The sequence below is a fragment of the Crocodylus siamensis genome, chromosome 1 (genome assembly GCF_052110815.1).
Source record: "Crocodylus siamensis isolate JL-2025a chromosome 1, ASM5211081v1, whole genome shotgun sequence".
Taxonomy (NCBI): domain Eukaryota; kingdom Metazoa; phylum Chordata; order Crocodylia; family Crocodylidae; genus Crocodylus; species Crocodylus siamensis.
In genome coordinates, this window is record NC_143395.1 from 273,930,707 (window position 1) to 273,952,077 (window position 21,371).

The window sequence follows — 21,371 nt, forward strand, 5'->3', positions numbered from 1 at the left end:
TTGGAAATGAATTGCACTTGGAGTTCCACCATCAGATCACAGCATGAAACCAAAATAGGACTAGTGTCCCAGTGTTATGGGCGGAACAGGGAAAATAGGAAATGCTGCCCAGGAGAGGGGAAATATTGTGAGTGGTGGAAACAGAGTCGAGTGCTCTAGGTCAGGAGTGCTCAACCGTTGGCCTCTGGCCTGTAGCACCTTGTCATTCAGCCCATCAGGCTCTCTATGGTTTGGAAATTTGGCAGCAGGGGAGCAGTGGCACTGATGCCCTGCTTACTGGATCAGGCACCTAGTCTCAGGCCATATGGAAGTGCTGGCCTAATCCTGCTATATAAGACCAGCACCAGGGCCCAATCATAGAAAATGATAGTTGGAAGGGACTTCAGATCATCTAGTCCAATTCCCAGCTCAAAGCCCCAACTATATCACTATATTTTGTCCCCAGCCCTGATGCTTGGGGCAGGGAGGGGGCAGTTCTAGGTCCAATCTTGACATGCGGAGCTCAATCCAGCACAGACCAGCCCCGTGCCACTCACCTAGCCCCTGGGGCCAAAAGCTTGAGTACCACTGCTTTAGATCAATAGCTAGATCTTTTAGAAAAGGCATGACCCATCTTCATAGACGTATTCCACTATCATAAAAGCCCTTTGCATATTGTGGGCACAGAGGCATGGCCTAAAGATACAAGTTACAGAGAACAGCATTCCTGCCTTGGAGGACTCTGTTTCTACATCTCTAAACAAGCAGGTTTGTTGCACACAATACATTGCCTACAGACTTCGGACCATTTAGGATTTTACTTCAGTTTCCTCAAGCTTCACTCAAAGTGCTCCATGTAATGAGATGTGTGCGCATTCAGTATAGATGATTTGTAGGGAGGCAAAAGCTCAGCTGAATGATGTACAGTATAGTTCCTCATGCAATAACCAATTGGTAGGCTAACTCCTGAGCACAAGTACTTTGCATTTTCTGGATGCATTTCCTGATCCTACTGAGAAATAATAGATTTCGTAGATTTCATAGACATTAGGGCTGGAAGGGACCTCAGAAGATCATTGAGTCCAGCCCCCTGCCCCCGGTCAATAAGCCTCATTAGGGCGCAGTTATGTTCCAAGAAGAGTGTTGTTTCCTGGGGGCTTAACATATGTAGCACTTGAAGAAGAAAACAGTAGTTTAAACTAGGGTGCTCAGACCTTGGCTTCTGGTGCCCTGTCATCCAGCCTGCAGGGCTCCACACAGGTCTGGACATTTGGTGGCAGGCAAATCATGCCACTGTTCTTCTACAAAATTTCTGGACCCATGAGGAGCCCCAGGCCCTGCATGCTGCATCAGGTGCCCAATCCCAGTGCATGAGTCTGGGTGGGGGGCAGTGTTGGGGCCCAGGAAGTAATCCCCATGTGGGAGGCGGGAAGGTTGTGGCACTAGGACTTCAGGGCCAATTCTGATGTGTGGGAGTGGGAGGGGGTGGCACCAATCCCCAGGAAAACTAATCCTGGTGTGTGGGGGTGGGGGGTGGAGGGGGGTGATGCCAGTCCCTGGGAACCAATCCCAGCATGTGGGAGTGGGCAGTGTCAGGCCCCCCAGGGGCTGCTGCTCATGCATGGGATAGGGCAGGGGCCAGTGTCTGGCCCCAGGGCCTGATTCTGGTGGATGGGGTTCAGTTCGGCTTGTGGACTTTGCATTTTGCTTGTAGACTGGCCGCTCATCTGGCCATGAGACCAAAAGATTGAGCATCACTGGCTTAAACGAGCATTTTCTAAATAAACCTCCCTATTCTGGGCAGTGCCAACAGCTGCAAGAAACATGTATGGGAATGATACAGTTTTAAATTAGAAGTACATCATGGCTGAAGGTTGATGTATGCCTCCTCTCTTGCCTGCTCACACAGGGCTTGATCCATAACCCAGCAGACCCACACACTACCCAATTTTCCACAGAATTTTATACATCTACAACAGTCTACCCAATATATGGCATACAGGCGCCCTCTATATGTCACATTGAAGCCACAATTAACATGTTAGCCATGGCATAAATGGGAAGGGTACTGTGCATCCACCCAATTTAAGGTACTAAAATGGGAAATGAGCCATGTAACTGTTCCATGACTGGTTCGGATGGTGTCTTAAATATACCACATGACCAGGGGCTGATGGCAGATCATTGCTCCTGGGACCCAGATCACACCAGAGTCTGGAATAGCCCCAAGGGTGACGGTCAGATGCTTGTTAAGCCCAGCCCAAGGCTAGGGATAGGGGTGAAAGCCAAAGGACTTCCCCCCCCCCCCAGGACTTTAAATCCTGTGCCTAGCAGCTCTAGCCAGGCTGCCAGACAAGGGTGATCAGAAGCTTCCAGCAGAAGCCGAAGTGCTTTTCCTGCTGTGACCTTTAAACTCCAGGCTGCTGGGCTCAGATTGTGCACAGCCAGAGCTAGTGGACTAGGACCAACAGTCAGCAGATTCTCTGTGCTGATAGCCCCACATGAACGAGATCTGGGACTGGCTGAGGTGGGGACCAGCAATCAAGTGACTGTCAGCCCTAGTCTCCAGCCAGTCCTAGGTCTGGACCCAGACTGTCTGGCCAGGGCTGGCAGTCAGCTGATTGTTGGCTCCTCATGTGGGGCCATGACACCTGGCGTGGCATGGCAGGAGGTGCTATTGTTGGAATGGGGGGACCAGATCCCATTGCACCAAATAAATGTGCCAGAAGCATCAGACACATTTTTATTTCTCCATCCTCCCCCTTTTCCAAGGAAGGTAAACAAGCAGAATTTGTTCTTGGGCAACCCCTCAACAATATTTAGGTGCCTGCAAGAGGTTTCTCCCTCTCTGGCATCAGGGCACCAATATGCAGCTGAAGTTGCCCCTTTTTCAGCTGGATGCTCCCCTGACACATTGGTGAGCAAAACTGCTCCCCTTCTGAGATCAGCGAGCTAAAACACTAAATCATCCTTACACAGGGTCATGAAGCTGTACTGCCTTCCTAACAGGAAGGTCTGAACAGAGGAACCTGGATAAATGTCTTTATTTCCACACCACCACCACTGTGGTACCCTGTGTGCATGTCTCGTCTCATTCTTTTGCTCTGTCAAGTCTTTGTGCAGCCAGCTGTTTTAGGATGTGGGCACTCTTACTGTCAGTTCTTGGTCCATTGGCTGATTCTCCATCTCGCTTCCCAAAGCAGTATTTCAAGTCCAACTTCTGCCTCCTTTCTTCTGCTATATGACCATACCTTATATTTATAGTTTTGCGATCACCTATTCCCTTTCACTCACAATCCTGATTCCCCATCAATCACTTCTGGGGCTAAATCTCCAGGAATGTCCTTGTCCATGACTGACCCAGACTTGGATCATGCTTGCTTACAGCTTTTCATTGACATCCCAATACTTACCTGTTACGGCCCTGATCCTGCAACAAATTTGTGTGGTCTGAGCTTGGGACCTATTAGGCTCACTGAGTTACATGGGACTCTCCACAGAGAAGGACAAAGTAGGAATACAGGGGCTTACACAGTATTTCTTTTAACATTTAGTTTATTATTTTAGTAAGGAACAAAGAGTAATTTACTGCACAGTTAATACTGAGACCAAGGTACAGCAAAGCAATCAACCAGAAGCTGTGGCGGTGCTTTTAAATAAGTCTTAATAGCCAAGACAAAGGCTTTGGCACAAAGAAAGATGCTTTCTTTTCATTTAGCATCTTTTGTGTCCATGTTTTATTAGAGAAAACACTTAGAAGTGAGCACAATATGAATGTATGTGATTTCTGTGCTACTGATTATGCATGCCCCCCATGCAGACTGGCTGGATATCTTCCAAGCCACCAGAGCTCTATGTTCCAAGCTTGAAAGCAAGCAGAGGTGCCAAGTTCCAGATTTTGCTTTCTTCTGGAAAGCGACTATGCAGTACTGTATAGTTTTACAGTACCTGCAATCATCTGCAACACAGCTGTCCAACTTGGAAGCTGCAAATAATATTAAGGTTGGCTTGTCTGGTATTCATTAGAATAATGTATACTGAAGCAAAGGAAAATAATATTTTATCAAAACATCTTCATTGTCTTAAAAGCAGAATCTTTTATAGGCAGATTCAACCATGGCCAAAGTGATGCTACCCTTTGTAGTCAGCTATAATGGAAAACTTGAGGGGAAATACAAAGTGTAAAAACCACTGCACAACTCCTTTCAGGGTGCTCAATACTGCTTATTAATTGTCTGCAATGACTGGTCATGCACCACAAGAAACACTTCTTCCCAACCTCCCAAGGCTTTAGGTGATATGTTGGCAGTGATCACAGACCTCAATGGCCACAGAAACAGGGACTGGAGTCAAACTTAGGTTGTTAATATGGCAGTGAAACACTCCACTAGCAGGAAACAAACCCACCCCCTTAAGAAGGTAATTAATGTTTTCTCTTCTTTCATTTCTTCCTTCTCCTCATTAGTGTTTTCAAGCTTGGCAACTGTCCACAATCTACAACTGATTTGAGTAATAAATTGTCCGACCAGAACAAGGCTTCTAGTTATCTACCCATATGTTTACCAGGCTGTCTTACAAGAACAAGCAGTCCATTATTTTCCAGCCAGAAATTAGGTATCTCAGCACAGCATGAGACCAGTGGCAAACAGGCTGGCAAGCTTCTGACAAGAAATCCTCAGGGGAATTCTGCTCTTTCACTGGTCCTTTCTCTTTTCAAACTTATGAACCACATGAAACGCCTCTAAAAATTCATTGAAATCAATGCTGCCATCTTTGTTGAAGTCTATGGCATGGGCAAGCTTGTTAATGGCTTCATCATCTATGTTGATGTTCAGATGAGAGCTAAAGAACCTCCATGTTTGGCGAAACTCCTCAGTGGAGATCAGACCTGCAAAAAATAGATGAAAGTAAAGGGGCTCGGCACAGCTCACCCCATCTCTACTCAAAAAGCTACCTACCTGCCACTAACTCAATGTATTTGCTGTTTGATGGCTGCAATGCACACATTGCTTTTGCATCAGATCAGAGGAGGGAGAATGCGACGAAAAACGCATAACCAAAAAATGGTGAATCTACCTCTGGGGATGGGGATTAAACAGAAGCATCTTGTGGGTTTGGGCTACACTCTGGCCCTTACGCAGGATACAGGCTGTGTGCTTAACTATGTTTTAAATAAACCAGAAAAAAATCATGTTGGGTTATCATATACTTGGAAGGCTAAAAGGGAGAGGAAAAAATAAAGCCAAAACTTAGAGTGCAATAATTAACAGACCTGCAGTCATTAGGAAGCAGTTATTCTGAAGTACCTGAATGATCTTTGTCAATGATGTTGAAGATTATCTCCAGATCATTTCTGTATCTGCAAAAGGTTTCCACCAATGCTGGTTGAACCTAGTTTGGAAATTGCAAAACAGATCATACCTCAGTATAAGTTAGTCTAATGAGCAGGACACACAAGACAAATTAGAGCACTAATACACAATGTGATCGTTATTAACTTATTGAAGTATTCCATTTTTCAACCAGAGATTCCAATGTGTGATTTCCACCCCTTCAGTAGCTCTAACCTGAACAAAGTATAGCCCAAATCCAACTCCACTTTTAGATGTGTAAATAGCACTTACATGGCTCATTTTTAAGTGGTGTTTTAGGCCACTTAGATTTTAGATGGTGCTTCCTACTGGAAAAGCACATAACTCCATATACTTCAACAACAACAACAACAAAAAATCAAGGAGGCTACCTAGCTCTTAACCCAACAGCCTAGTTGTTACGGCACTTGCCATGGGAGTGCAAATCAGGCCCATCTTATGGTTGAACCTTTCTCTCTCACTTTCCAGCATAGTTTGCCAAGGCATTCACCCCTCCTCTAAGCTGTCCTATTGAGCTGTTAACAGAGGAAGTCATGGGATACCAGAAAAAGAGCAAACTAGAGGGATTGTGGCTCAGTGGGGCAGCTTCAAGAGGAGAGCTAGAAGGTGACTAGCCCAGGGCACATTCCTGGGAAGCGGGAGATGCAGGTTCAAAATGTTTCTGGATAAGAGAATAGAACCTGGGTCTCCCACTCTCTGGACAATGCCCTAACTTCCAGGATAGCAAGACAAAAGGTGGAAGGGTCTCTGCCTCCCTCTCATGGTTTTCCTGGGACTAATGTGTCTGGGTCTTGCATAGAATTTATGTCCCAACCTGGGTGGAACAAAATCACAACAGAGTGTAAATGGCCACACCTGGTGAGTTGTGCAAGGGGGAGCAGGATCAAAAATCGATATAGCTGGTTTAAAACATCACTTATGTGGTGAAAGTTTGTTGTATGATACATACCTGCTAAATAGGAAGTTGGATATGGGCCTATGAGGTTCTCAGTTGCAGGATACCTAACAGCTGAGTGGGTAAGATGCCCCACGGGATGAGTCTTTCATGTCTGCTATGTCATAATTTGTGAACAAACTAAGAAAATTTTGACAGTGCTTGCACATTACAAACATACTCATCTTAGACCTGAACCTTGCATGTCAGAACAGTTCCTCTCTCCTCACCTTCTTAAACAAAGTGAGAAACAACTAAGTGCCAGACTTCCAAAATATGCTTAGCACTCAAGAGCTCCCCTTTTCTCAATTTTTGGAACACACAAGATTTTAGAAGAGCTCAGCTTGCATTTAGGCATCTCAAAGCATTTCTGAGGCACTGACCCTCTCATTTCTCAGACCAGAATGGGAACGGAGCTCTTCCAAAAACCTGGCCCCACATGTGGGTGCTACATGCTTTACAAAAAAATTTTCTTCTAAGTCTCTGGTCTCAAAAGCCACAGAGATGAACCCTTTCCTCTTTACCTCTTTCAGAGGTCGTTCTATTTCCAAATCGTCGAAACATGAAAGATAGTCAACACTTTCATCTGACCCAAGCTGCACCAATCGAGAGCGCAGTGTCCTCCAAGGGAGATCCAGATGCAAGACAGATTCCATTGCCAAGGCCCACTCACCGACAGAAATATAACCTGTCAAAGTGGACCACATGTATAGGTATAAATTATACGTGCCTCCTACTAGCACATCTCTGTTGTTTTCAAAAGGGCTATAACAATGTCTCAAATATGGATGTTAAACTCAAAGTGGCCTGTGGGCCATATTCCCTGCTTTGTTCCCTGCAGGCCAAACCCATTTGGTGGAGGTGAACTCCACCTGCCACTGCACCAGGGCTGCTAGAGGTCTAGCACTTTCTGAGGCTCCTGCAGCTGCAATGAGAAGCCCTGCCACCGCAGCCAAGGTTGCTGGAGTGGGGGCAGGTGTCAGAGTGGTTCCCGCCACAGCCACAGCCTCAGCCGCAGCTCACCCTCATTGCCAAGCGCCACTGATTCCCAAAGTCACTGGCCGGTGAAGGCTGAAATTGGCACCACTCCAATACCTCCCTCCAGGGGTGGATCAAGAGCAGATGCAGTGGTACCACTGCACTCCCCTGTTTCTGACCATGGGGCAAGATCAGCAGCCTGGACAATTTTACGTCCCAAAGGAGGTAAGAATTCCCCCTTCTCCTCCAGGGTCAGAGGCACATCCCCTTCACTCCCCTCCCATTCCTCTCTTTCCCACCTGCCACTGCTGAAACCCTGCTGTTGCCTGGGGTGAGGGAAGTTCATGTCCCCACCTAGAAGAAAGAATGTCCCTGAGGCAAGGATATTCTTGAGATTGCATCAGCTAAGGAAACTGCTCAGTGGTTGCAAGTTGTAATAAATTAAACAGTCTTACAAGCCACCAGTATTAATTTCTAACTCCTATACTTAAACTGCACCTCCAGGATACTATGAAGAAATTGAAGAAAATGCACCAGTCTCTGATAATTTAATCCCAACAGGAAAAAATCCTTGTCCCCTACACAGAAAAGAAGTCAGTAGACTGAAAAGCATGGCTTTTGTGACACAAACATGTGGAGGGTTGGTAGGGCAGTTATAGAACCCAAGAGGCTCAAAAAGAACTGGTCAAAGCTTTAAATTAGCTTAATGGGGAATGTGGCGGGGAGGGGCTAGTCAGCTCCCATCACTAGGCACGTCTACACAAGACACATTACTGCACAATAGAGCAAATTGCTGCATAGTAAGCATCACTGTCTACATTTGCAGAGCCTTACTGCACAGTAATTTGCTCTACTCAGCAGTTAAAATGCAAGTAGCAAATTAACTACCGAGTAGTCTTCTTTCATATGACATTTTAAGGTTACAACATTCATAGATGAATATCTAAGTTTGATAACCGCCTGACTGCTTCAGGGGTAGCTGCACAAATTGGTTTAGTTACTGCACAGTAAGGCAAATGTAGATAGGCAACAGGGACAAAATTTGCTCCCAGTCAGCTGGCCAGCAGGGAGTGGGAGATTGCTCCCTGCCCCTGGGACTTGCCTGCTGTCAGGGTGGGCTCCACTACTGAAGCCTAGGCTGAGACAATATCCCCCTGCCCTGGCAGCAGGGATCTCCTGGCCTTGGCTCCATGATTGCTTTCTGCTGCTGGGGCAGGGAATCCACACCCTGCTGGGGGCTCACTGCTAGGTGCCCCACTGGTGGATCAGGGAAAGGGACCAGGACCTGCCCCTCCCCCACTGCTCTTTCCAAGCCTCCTGCCCCTGATTGGGCAGCTGGGGCTGGGAGCTCCCTGCTGCCAGGGCAGGGGCACATTGTCCCAGCCCACATTCTGCCATCGGAGTCTGCCCTGGCAGCAGGAAGCTCCTAGGGGCAGGGAGCAACTCCCAGCCTCAAGCAGGAGACAGCTGTCTCCTGGCTGTCCGCTCCCTGATAGCCCCTGGGTTAGCATTGAGGGGAGCTAAACCTGGCTGCAGCGAGGGTGGCAGAGCAGGGTGGGAACAAATCTGCTCTCAAATTTGTGCACATGTAGATGCCATCCCAGGGTGGGTTTACTCCAGAGTAAAATACTCCAGAGTAAACACTTCCAGCAGCGTTTGCATATGTAGATGCACCCACTGTTAAGATGAAGGCTGAGACCCCTTCTAAGGTGAAGGACCCTTCTTTTTGAATTCCCCAGGTTATGCTCCTCCCTTCTTTGCAGGTGGCTTGTCACCCACTCTGATTTGATCATATACCCTATCAAGAAGAATGAAATGTGGTATTACCTGTATCATTGGGGTCGTATTGTTTGAAAGTTTCAGTGAGTTCTAATTTGTGCGTGTAAATTTTCTCTCTTAGTGACTTTAAGGCAGAACTTTCAACTACACTCACCCTGAGAAGAAAATAGCAATAGACAGTTAAAGAGATGAAATTCTCAAGATCTCTAAAATCTTCTACACAAGGTATGCATAAGCAAGCCTCTGTATCAACTAATATTTTAGATCATCATAGTCTTGATATAAGCCCTCCTAAAAAGTGATACTTCAGAACCAAAAGAAATCTCTGAATGTGTATGATGCTCAGATAATGGTAATCCTTACATAGACAAGTCAAGTCCTTTATACCAGTAAAACAAACCAGAAGGCCCCAAGAGTGGCAGAACTGTGACAATGAACTTCTTGGCCCTGATGCACAACTAAGTTTCTCATTTTAGACATGGCCATTAAACCAGTCTAAAAAGGGAGCCATACAGTGGTGACTCAAATCCTTTATAGGGCATAGGAATGTGGGACTGGAAAGGATCTCCTGGTTTTGTGTCCAGTACCATGGTCTTATAGGCAACCAGGTCGTTTATGCAGCAAGCTCCATCTTAAAATAATTAGGTGTTTTGCCTCCACCAGTCCCTGCAGAAGGCTCTTCCAGAACCTCACTGCTCAGAAGATTTCTAAGCATCAGGTTTTATAGCCAGTTTATACCTATTTGCTTTTGTCTTGCACATTTGCTGTCTTGTACAGGTCAAACCATTACATCCTCTTATAACATTACAGATAACCCTTAAAAAAAACGAAGTAGAGCTGTTGGAAACCACTTAACATGTTTCATTAAAAGCAATCAAAAGATTTAATTAAAAATGAAAAGAAAAACCAGTAAAATAAATGGCTGTATAATTACAGTGAAGTTGCTTGTTGTCTAATATGAAAAATTAACAGATGAGGTTCTTTGGCTAAATGTGATATCTTTTATTAGACCAACTGAATAGTTGGAAAAATTGTTCTTTGCAAGCTTTTGGGCACAAACACCCTCCTTCAGGTATACTACTACCTACACCTGAAGGAGGGTGTTTGTGCCTGAAAGCTTGCAAAGAACAATTTTTCCAACTATTCAGTTGGTCTAATAAAAAATACCACATTTAGCCAAAGAACCTTCTTTATCTATGTCCTTAGACCAATACAGCTACCACCAACAACACTATATGAAAAATTGATGCATTCTGTGTAAATTCCTGCTCATCCACTACAAATGTGACCAGTATGAGTTTTCCTTACTGTACCTTTGGTTAAGCGTCTCTTTGCGTGTGTGTTTACTGACTTGATACTGTACAAAGCGAGGTATCAGATCAGGATTCAACTTGATGTAAGCACCACGATTGCTTCCCTCTTCATAGTAGTTAGAGGCAGAAAAAATAGTGATGACCTGATTTTATAAAAGAAAGAAATTGATGGAGTTGGTTAAAGCAGTTCCTTTTTGCACAGAAACATGAAACTGACCTTAAAAAAATTGAGGCAGTCCTAAGATCTGTTAAACCTAGTTTAAAGTTACATTAAATAAGTAACTATCTATCATTCAGTTTAAAATAAGCAGCACCAATTCTGAAATTGCTTGGGTCCACTGAGTCTGAGGCATCAGAACTACATTTTCAATTTGTCCCATCAAGTCTTCGGAATAACACTTTCTCACACTCATCACAAGGGCAACATTTCCCTGCAAGCTAAATCATGGCTTTTAGTCTCCTTTCCATGCTTCTAGTTGTGCACGTCAGAGAGAGAAGCCCAAAAAGAAAAATGAAATTATTCAGAGAAGTTAGCATCATAAATGTATTGTACCTATCTGAATTAACATATATATCTTTAAACCCTCCCTTTTCCCCTGAAGGAAACAGGGTTAAAGTTGGAGCAGTTTTGCCACATCTGTATCACAAAAGAATCATGCAGATATAACATTTGCCATAAGAATTTGCATCAACACCCACTGATATCAATCCATCTATATTCTTAGTTACTTCTTTAAAGCAATCCTATCTATTTACAAAAAATCTACAGAGGCCTGTTTCCTCAAACGTAAAAGGAAGCAAACAAAAGAATATAGTTCCTTTGCTCACAACTCCAAACTTCTTTCAACCAGCTCCTAACACCCCTGTCCTCTCCATTCCCCCTTCTCTCATTTGGGTTGCCAGGACTGTCATTGTTGCTTGTTGCTTTGCTGTTTTCCTCGTCTCTTTTGCCTCCTCCTCTCTCACACACACTTCTACTAAAAGCAATACAGAGAAAGCACCTCTATCTGTATAGTTATATACTACTACTTCTATGTGCCTGTGTTTTGATTGTTTCAACTACCTGACTTCAGAAAACAGCTTAATGTCTCCCTATACAATCTTAAATGAAAGGCTGTGATTACCTTCCCCCTCGACTCACTTCATGTAATGATACAGGGTGAATCTACATGAGATGCTATGTTGCTGTAACGACGAGCTACGGTGAGGTAGCTCGTCGCTAGGGCAATGTAGTGTTGGCGGGTATGAGCCATTACACTGACACTACTGCACAGTAGCTATGAGCTACTGCACAACAGCTCATTGCTACTGTGCAATAGCATTAGAAACGACCTGTGCAGTGCTGGGACTGCGCACTAAAGGCAGTTACTGAGCAGTCATTTATTACGTGTTTGAGCAAATACTAAATGACTGCCCAGTAACAACTGCGCAGTCCGGTGCATGTGTAGACGCACCCACAGTGAGTCTTGATTTTTTTCCATAGAGGAAAGACAGCCTAATCTTTGATAAATAGGTTGCAAACCTAGGTGATAATGTATAAAACACAAGATAAACTTTCTTTAAAGTTTAAAAAAGATAACTGGAATTTTAAATTTGAACAAACAACAGGGCATAACTCAAAGGTATTCCTTTTATCAACATTTTACTAAAGCTGAGGCAAAATAAGAATTAAGACCTAAAGTATTGCTCATATTCTCACCTTAATCTAGTGGTTCAACTCCACTGGCTTTTGCTACCGACATTTTCCGGTGTGCATGAAGACAAAGCTCTGAAGCACTACCAGCAAGCTCTATAAGGTTTCTATAACAATGTACTGATTCTGTGAATCTCTGCACTTTGAAGAAAGCTAATTGTTCTGAGACACTGAGAAAGACTTGTTTTGTTTTGTTTTTAAATGCACTTTAGTAAAAAAAAGGTTGGCATGACTCATATAGAGGATTTTAGTGAATTAAAAGCACAGATAAGTATGGTACTATTCTTGCTGTCATTACCAAATTGCCTCTTGATGTTGAGGAGAATATTTTACACGTAACAACTATCGAATTGTAACACATGCAAATATCACATATTCCCTCATACTCATTTTATGAAGCTGCTCTTTTTTTCTGATCAACTTTGCTAATCAGTTTGAAGTTACTAGCCTGGATTTTTCTGTGAAATGCATGCCAGCATTTTACTTTACACACAAGGATCTTACCTTCCCTCCATGGATGACTTCATAACCTTCTTGTTTACATTCATGAGATCTGATAAGCATCTTCAGATTATACTTTTTAAGCAGTCTGGAAGTCACATCAGGGCCAAAGTAGCAACCAGCTCCTCGATATTTGTTTGATGTGCAGCCCTTTTGGGTTTTTGGATCACTCCACAGAATATCAACCACCTGGAAATAGCAAACCAAAGCAACCAAAATCTACTGAGTTGAACTTTTAAGTTTGCATCACACAAACACATTTCAGAAACATATAAAGGAAACATACTTTTCCTTGTTTTGCTTTTCAAAACTACTCTACACACCAGGGCTAAGTACAAAAAGTCATAGTTTCTAGGGTTGAAAGGGACCTGAATAGATCATCAAGTCCAACCCCCTGCCCTGGGCAGGAACGAGTGCTGGGATCATAATACCCCAGCCAGATAGCTATCCAACCTCCTCTTGAAGACCCCCAAGGTAGGGGAGAGCATGGGCTCCCTTGGGAGCCCATTCCAGAGCATGGCAGCCCTAACCATAAAGTGATACCTCCTGATATCAAGCTTGAACCTACTCAATCAATTTGTGACCCCTATTCCTTGTTATCCCAGGTGGTGCCTGGGGGAACAGAGCCTCACCTATTTTCCACTGGTCCCCCCTGGTGAGTTTATAGATGGCCACCAGATCAGTTTTCTCTTATGGAGGCTGAATAGATTCAGGCCCTTTAGCCTGTCTTCATAGGGTGTGGCCTGCTGCCCCCTGACCGTGTGAGTGGCCCTCCTCTGGACCCTCTCAAGGTTAGCCACATCCCTCTTGAAGTGCAACACCCAGAACTGGATGTAGTACTCCAACTGTGGCCTGACCAGCACCACATAGGGGGAAAAGATCACCTTCCTGGATCTGTGTGTGATGCATCTGTAGATGCACAACAAGTTGTGGTTAGCCTAACTGAGGTAAGTCAAAGAGCCAGAGGCTGAACTGATTCAGTCTTTGCAGGTTAGTCTAAACTGCATAGACTGAACCAATAAGCAAGTGAACAGACAATCACTTCTGATTCTGGAAATGCAGCCACATGCCTGCAGTGGTCCAGGCCAGAAACTGGGGGTGCCAGAGCATGCCTCCCAGCCACTGCAGAAGGGAAGGGAGGAGACAAGATCTCCAAGGCTTTCCTCCTGCCTCCCTGCTTGAATGGAGGCAGCATGGCATGCTGAGGCCAGGGGGATGGGAGCTTTAAACCCCCCTGCCTGGCCTACATGGGACCCCAGCCCAGATCTATGGGTGAGGCGCCCCTACCAGGCTTATCCCCCACTCCCCACTCCTGCCCCAGGCCACCATCCCAGGAGGGCGGTAGAGGTTAAATCCCATCTCTGGCCCACAGAAAACCCCAGCTGGGTTCTGCCTGCTGAGGTGGGGGGCAACCCCTGCCAGGCTTTTGCTTCTTTGCTCCCTGCTGGATTGCCAGCCTGGACCATGTCTGGCCATGCCCCCCACCTCTGCCAGGCTTTTGTCCTGCTGGGGGGCAGTCCCTACCAGGCTTTTGCCCTCCCCACCCCAGCAAAAGCAAAGAGTGGGGAGGGCATGGCCACACCCCAGCCTGGGGCTTGCCTGAGGCAGGGGGAGTAGCCCCTGCCAGGCCCTTGCCCCTGCATTGCTAATCACTCTGGGGGCGGGGGGTGCATGGCCACACCCTGGACTGGGGCTCACATGCTTAGGCAGGAAGGGAGTGGGGTTTCAACCCCACTTCGGCATGCCAGCCCTGGACTCAGGCATAGCCACATCCCCCACCCCTGCTCTCCACTCAAGAGATGGAGAAAACCCCAGCAAGGGCTGCCCTCTTCCCCTCTTGAGCAGGAAGGCACTATCATGGCAGGGGGTGCCCCTTTCTCCAGGGCAAATTCTAACCAGGGTCTGCCTGGCAGGAGTGAAGGAACCCCTGCCTGGCCTTGCCCATGCTCCTCACAGGGGCATGGCCAGACGCCGGTCAGGCCAGCAAACTGAGGCATGTGGAGGGGGGTTTAAACTCCCCTCCCTCCCCTCCAGTTCAGCATGCCAGCCTGTCTAGCATTTGGCTATGCCCCATGCCCCTTCGCTTGAGCAGGGAGCAGAAAAGCCAAGCAGAAGCTGCTTTGCCACTGCCAGGCAGACCTTGGCTAGGATCCCTTGTGGCTAGGGGCAGGGGAGGATTGAGACCCTCCTTCCCCTCTGCTTCTTTGTGCCAGCCTTGCTGGCATCTGGACATGCCCCCTGCCTCTCCACTTGAACAGAGACCATGAGAAAAGACTGTGAATGGCTGCTCCACCACTGCAAGGCAGACCTTGGCTGAGGTTTAGAGCCAGGTTTCCTACCCCCCTTCTCAGCCAGCCAGAGCAGTGATAGTGCTCTGGTTAGGGAGCAGACTAGTGGGGCCAACTCTGCTCTGCAGAAGCAGACAGCACCACAGGGCTACAAAGCATCCTGGGATGCTGGGGGACTGTGAGTTAACTGGGAAGGGCTCTGCAACATGTATTAATAATGAGCCATAATCAGTGCTACTGCACATTAGCGCAAACGAACAATCTTTTTGTAACAATAATGCACAGTAGACTAAATCTACTGCGCATTTGCATGGGTTTTGCCCACTGTGCTAATGCACAGTAGAATTAGTCTACTGCACTCAACACATCTCATGCAGATGCACCCACTAATGACTTAATCTTGCCTTCTGGAAAACAAGCCAAAAATAGGAGGAAGAACATACAAAGTCTCTTCTCCCTGAGCTACTTGTAGGGCAGATACCAACTCCAAGGAACTGGTTCAACTTAGCATCCAGTCTGCCAGTGTATATTTTGCAGTCAGATGATGGGTACATCGTATCACTGATGCCTACTGTAGCCCACTAAACTAACAAGATGCTTTGCACCACTAGATCCTAACAGCATAAAATCAACTGGATGCATTAGATACCGAAGAGTATTCTTAAAATGGACTGGAATGCTTGATACTTGGAAGAACAGAATAAATATAAACTCACAAGTCTTTCATTAATAGGGCTAAAAAATGGTTATGCATCCGAATAACCACTGGCTGAAAATAGATTTAGTCACAGTTAAAATACCTTGACCGTCCTGAACAATGTGTTTGTCACTGAAAGCCCACTTCAGAATCAAACCACTTGCTTGCACAAAATAAATTCCATTTTATAACTAAACTTAAAGTCTATTCCTGGTTCCACATACTTGTTTCCATTCCTTTGCCGTCAATTCTGGCAGCTTACGAGCACTGGACTCCAGATAGTGCATCTGAGGGGGAAGGTCAGAGCGGGTACCACCATGAAGGCGGCGAGTACTTTCCTCAGAATCTGAGCGGTCATTAGTGTGTGGTCCTCTATAGCCAGATGTTGCTGGAGACTTGGCCATTTGTTTCAGTATAGAAGAATGCTGCTCAACCAAGCCAGTTCTGTTCAAGCTGGATTTTTTCTCTGTATGTGGCTTTGGTGGTTTCAGCACAGACTTCATCTGAAACAAAAACAGACTTATCATTGCATCTTTAATGGCACATACAGAAATTCAGAAAGGTCAATAAAATACATATCATGTTCCCATAACTTTACACAGCATTTAATCGTAGTGATGGCTCTAGCGTCTTCAACATGGAATAGATGGCAAACACTGACACTCGCCATTAATTATTCCCAAGATTGCATTTACTCGTGAGTAATCAGTGATGCTCAGAGGTTGTTACACTATCTCCATTTTCTCTTTCTGAGGATTCCTACAAGAGTTCCCATATTACTTTAATACAAATGTGTCTTTATTTAGTAAAGAAACAGAAAACAGATTCTCCTATATTTTTCTTCCGTGAAACCTAGACATCTAAGTAGAGGATATCTCCCCCCACTATCTTGAACAATATCTGAAGAGCTATCACATGGATTTAACAATATGAGCAGATCTCAGTGGGGACTGCCCAGCACAGTCTAGAATGTGGCTTACAAATTAAACTACTTCAATATTCTCCTGTGAAAATTACTTCACCAGGTTAATCAGACACTGCATAATGTTTCACAAGCAACAGGCCAAACACAGAGTTGATATAAATATCTATCCCTGATTTCAGTGTGAGCTCAACCCTGCTTAAATTCAGAGCTGAATCTGACCAACTGCTGAGCTTGTTTGTTTGTTTGATTTTTGTTGTTTTGTTGTGTTTGTTTTAGGAGGGTTATTGGGGGGGGGGGCACGGACATGGTGGGACATCAGCTTGTCGGTGGTGATCCTGACTCTGAACTACAGGTCCTTACACTGATATGGAGTCTCAAGGAAGTTAAGCAGAGCCCTCACAAGTGAAGGTGCCTGCCCACACAGATCAGATTGTAGGATCAAAGCTATAGCACATATTTCTCTGCGCAGAAAGTTGAACTTCACTGAAAAAATAAATTCACAAACTAAACTGATTTCCTGATTGCTTTGAAACTTCTGAGAGTTGTTAACTTTTATATTTTCTAGGATAACACAGTCTTACAACAGGGTGACTCAGATCCACAGCTGGTACAAGCTGGTATAACTTCCTTGAGTTCAATTTATCTACGCTGATTTATAACAACTAAGTACTGGGCTCAGAATTTCCACTGATACTATATCCATTCTAAACATGTTTTAAGAAATCACTGGCATTCTTTTCCTCTCTTGATCTCTCTAAATTGGTGGTGCTCAACCTTTCACCCCTGCAGGTCAGATGAGTGGCTCGGGGTCCATCTGTGACCCAAACTAGGCCCTGGGGGCCTGGCACCAAACCCTCCCACTCCCTGAGTATTGGGATTGGGGCCTGGAGGCCTGGCACTGCCCCCTCCTGTCCCTCATGCACCCTCTTCCGCTCCCCATCATGCTCTGAGATTGGGTCCTGGGGAGGCCAGCACTGCCCCTTCCCACCATGATTGGATGCTGAGGGCTCAGTACCACCCCCTCTGGCCATATGTACTGGGATTGGGTGCCAGATCCAGCATGGAAAGCCCAAGGCTCCCCATGGGTCCAGAGATTTGCAACAGGGGAGCCACTGCTCCCCTGCTGCCATGTTTCCAGACCCCTGGGGAGCCCCACGGGCCAGGTGACACAGCATCACAAGCCAAATCTGGCCTGCAGGCCAGAGGCTGAGCATCTCTGCTCTAGATCTACAACATTCTTAGACAACAATACTTAGTCTTTTTACTTATAAATTATTTAAACAAAATAAAATAATGCTATCTTACCTTATTTCTGCTAAACAAGTTCAGGAGATCTAAATCTGTAGTGTCTGAAATCCCTCCATGCAAGATTAATACTTTGCTGTCAATTATAGTAGCAAGGGGAAGCCAACTAAAGACGTCTTCCAGAAGGTGTAAAATTTTTTGCCCATGGTACTGTAAAATAGATTATTGTGTTAAACGCCATTCCTGAGAACCTCCGAAGCTAGTCACAGCAAGTATAAAGTAAGGAAGTATCTCTGGGTTCATCCTGTGGTTGGGGTTTCAATATTCTGGGGGAACAATTCTACCCACTGATGTAACCTCAAAAATATTTTGTTATTTATGCTCAGAAACTTACATTAAATACTGCTTGATTCTGAGTTGATCAATTCTCTGCTCTGTGTTAGTGTGTGTGTGTTGTATTTTCTACAAACTTCACTTCATAAATGTACTGGATATAAAAAAAATCATGGACTAAATAGAGACATTGGATTTCTGGCACATTATAACCTACCTGACATCTGATAACCCCAGGTAACTTATCTGCATTTTACAAGCTACATTCTTCTATCACCAATTCAACATCCCCGTCTTCTCCCTTCTTACCCCCTTCCTGCCTCACACCTATTGTCTTCCACTCCTCTGACCTTCACTTCCAGGCACTTAAATTTTCACAGACCTGCATTTTGCATTGTGGCTTCTATTCTATTGGAGAGCACACAATTCACCAGCAGACTCTCCACATGCCTGAAGAAGCATGTTTGTGCCTGAAAGCTTGCAAAGAACAATTTTGCCAACTATTTAAGTTGATCTAATAAAAGATACTACATTTACCCCAAAAACCTTGTCTGCCTATGTCCTTAGACCAACACGGCTACAACCAACCACCCTGTTGTATTTTCTGGTATTTGCTGTATGGCTTTATAAGTTTTTATGATTACTCTTCTTCTTCACTGGGTATAATATTCTATTCTCACTTACACTGGTATGAATACAAAATAATTTCTTTTACCTAGATGGAACTACTCTGTTTCTAGCTTTTTGTAACTGTGAGCTAGTCTTGTAGTTAACATAGGATTTGTAAATGGCAGAAAAAAATTAAAGGGGGGAAATATCTTACCCGATACTTCTTCATCACTTCTTTTGTGAAGCCATATCTGAAAAAAGTGACAGCATCATGAAATGGATTTCTGACTGTCTGTTTTGCACTATAACTTTGCAATAATTCATATAAGTCATGTGAAACCTTACATCTATAGAAATCTATTAGCAACACATTCTCTATAAAACTCCAATGATATGCTGTGGGTGAAGATGCATGCACATTTTGATCCATTTCAAAAGGGGACTACTTCAAGAGGACAGTAGCTGTTACTAATTGCAATACATGAACCATCTGGTAATGATACAAACTTAGCAAAACTGTTGCAACTTTAAACCTGAATGAAGTATTGAAGTTGAAGCAGGTGTTGTTACATTTCCTGCTCCTTAACAGATAGCAATCAGAATGTCACAGCTGCTGGACTTTGGAAACATTCCCCTTCTGAAAGGCTCCAAATATCTGTGTCCACACCCTGTGGGGATGCTCAAGAATTCTCCATCTCCTTTTTCCTGCTCAATTCCTTAGTGGCCAGACCTTTTACCAAACTAATTGTACTCATGAACATACTTTTTGCTGTTCTCACTGGTGACATGTAGGGGGTGCACCCCCTGAGATTGGCCATGCCCCCCCTGGAAGAGCCTCCGTGCTCAGAAGCACATTCCCCCATCTGCCACTGCTGCCTTCTCCACTCTCCCAGGGCTGGAAGGATCTTCAGAGCTCCCTGCCTGCTCCAGCTGGGCTGTGTGAGGGCTGGGCTTACCTAGGGCAGTGACAGTGGCAGCAGCTTCTCGCACTTGCTCCTGAAAGGGAAATGCAGTATGGGAGAGCCCAGCCCCTCCCCTCTGCCACTGCTGCTGTTCCCAGTTAGGCCCAGTCCCTGCACAGCCCAGCTGGAGGGTGAAGAAGCAGCTCTGAAACTTCCCTTGCCCTTGGGTCAGCAGGAAAAGCAAGCAGTGCCTGGAGGAGAAGATGGGAGGAGGTACAGACATGCCTGTAAGCATGCAGGGGAAGGCCAGAATACTTACCTGTTTTGGGGACTTAAAAAAGTTCCCAGAGGCTACTGCAGTGTGGTCTGCCTACACTGGTGGGTTAGCAGGGGGGAGAAGCCTGGAAGCAGGGGTACAACAACTCATACAATGTGGGTGGCTGCTCCTGCAAACCCCTTTGCCAAACCCTGGATCTGCCCCTGGCTACAGGACTTAAAAGTCAGTGGGAACTGCAGTCCTAGACAAACTGACTGTGTCTGATCCCCTATTCATTTTAATACCATGGCAGCTTCACTGGCATCTCCCTGGTTTCAAAGCTTGATCGAAAGCCCCATTCCTGTCAGTTTTCAAATCTGCTAGTACATGATGCAGTCATACAGAACACTTCACCAATTAGGAGGAATGTGCAAGGGTTATCTTTACTCATTGCCTCATTGACAGATTACACTTTTTCACTACAAATCTGGTTAATACAGATGTCCTCCATGTGTTAATTAAATGTTTTTTTAAAGTAATGCTGGAAAAAGAATTATCACGTGCAACACAGGGATCCACTCACATGAATCATCAACAGGGTCTGAGCCACTGGTCTCAGAATGTCAGTGTAAACATCTAGCACTTGACCCAAAAGGAGTATCTATTATCTTGTGAGTACTAACCAGGCTGGGAAACAACTGGCTAAGCAGAAGCTCTGCAGAAAAGCACCTGGGGGTTATAATGGACAATAAGATGAATATAAGCCAGCAGTGTGTGCATGTTGTGAAGGGCTAATGGCATATTGGGTTGCATTAGTAGAAGCATTCCCAGCAGAGTGAGGGAAGTGATTATTCCTCTCTATTTGGCATTGGTGAGGCTGCATCTGGCTTACTGTGTCCAGTTTTAGGCCTGCTACTACAAAAAGGATGTGGACAAGTTGCAGAGCATCCGGTGGAGGGCAAAGAAAATGGATAGAGGGCTCAGACACATTACTTCTGAGGAGAGGCTGATGGAACCAGGCTTATCCAGACTGGAGAAGAGAAGAGAAGACTGAGAGGGGATTTCTTTGCAGCCTTCAAACCTTCAATTACCTGAAGGGAGGTTTGGAAGAGGATGGAGTTAGACTGTTCTCAGTGGTGGCAGATAACAGAACAAGAAGCAATGGTCTCAAGTTGCAGCAGGGGAAGTTTAGGTTAGATATTAGGAAAAACTTTCTCACTAGAAGCATAGTAAAGCACTGGAACAGGTTACCTAGAGAGGTGGTGGAATCTCCCTCTTTGGAGGTTTTTAAGATCTGACTAGACAAAGCCTTGACTGGGGTATTATAGCGGGGATGGTCCTCCTTTGAGCAGGGGGTTAGACTAGATGCCCTCCTGAGGTTCCTTCCAACCCTAATTTTCTATGATTCAATGATTCCAAGCACTAGAAAAGCACACAACATATATCTTACCACATGCTTATCCAACATTTGTTAGACAGCATTAGAATAATATGGATCAGGATGCCCAACAAAATTATGGCTTCTGCAAAGAGAAACTAGCTTCATCATAACTTTATCAAACCATCT

The 21,371-nt window shown here is 45.1% G+C and overlaps 1 protein-coding gene across 1 annotated transcript in view; it reads right to left on the reverse strand.

The window, feature by feature from the left end:
- Nucleotides 1-3,624: 3,624 nt before the first annotated feature.
- Nucleotides 3,625-21,371, reverse strand: part of PPEF1 (protein phosphatase with EF-hand domain 1) — a 69,148-nt gene continuing 51,401 nt past the window's right edge. The window contains exons 9-17 of the mRNA XM_090031649.1: nucleotides 18,861-18,897; nucleotides 17,765-17,914; nucleotides 15,759-16,037; nucleotides 12,553-12,738; nucleotides 10,356-10,498; nucleotides 9,091-9,197; nucleotides 6,810-6,973; nucleotides 5,286-5,370; nucleotides 3,625-4,867 (exon numbers count right to left, since the gene is read on the reverse strand). Coding sequence (XP_089887775.1) covers nucleotides 4,674-4,867; nucleotides 5,286-5,370; nucleotides 6,810-6,973; nucleotides 9,091-9,197; nucleotides 10,356-10,498; nucleotides 12,553-12,738; nucleotides 15,759-16,037; nucleotides 17,765-17,914; nucleotides 18,861-18,897 — 1,345 coding nt within the window. The 3' untranslated portion in view covers nucleotides 3,625-4,673. The remainder of the gene's footprint in view (nucleotides 4,868-5,285; nucleotides 5,371-6,809; nucleotides 6,974-9,090; nucleotides 9,198-10,355; nucleotides 10,499-12,552; nucleotides 12,739-15,758; nucleotides 16,038-17,764; nucleotides 17,915-18,860; nucleotides 18,898-21,371) is intronic.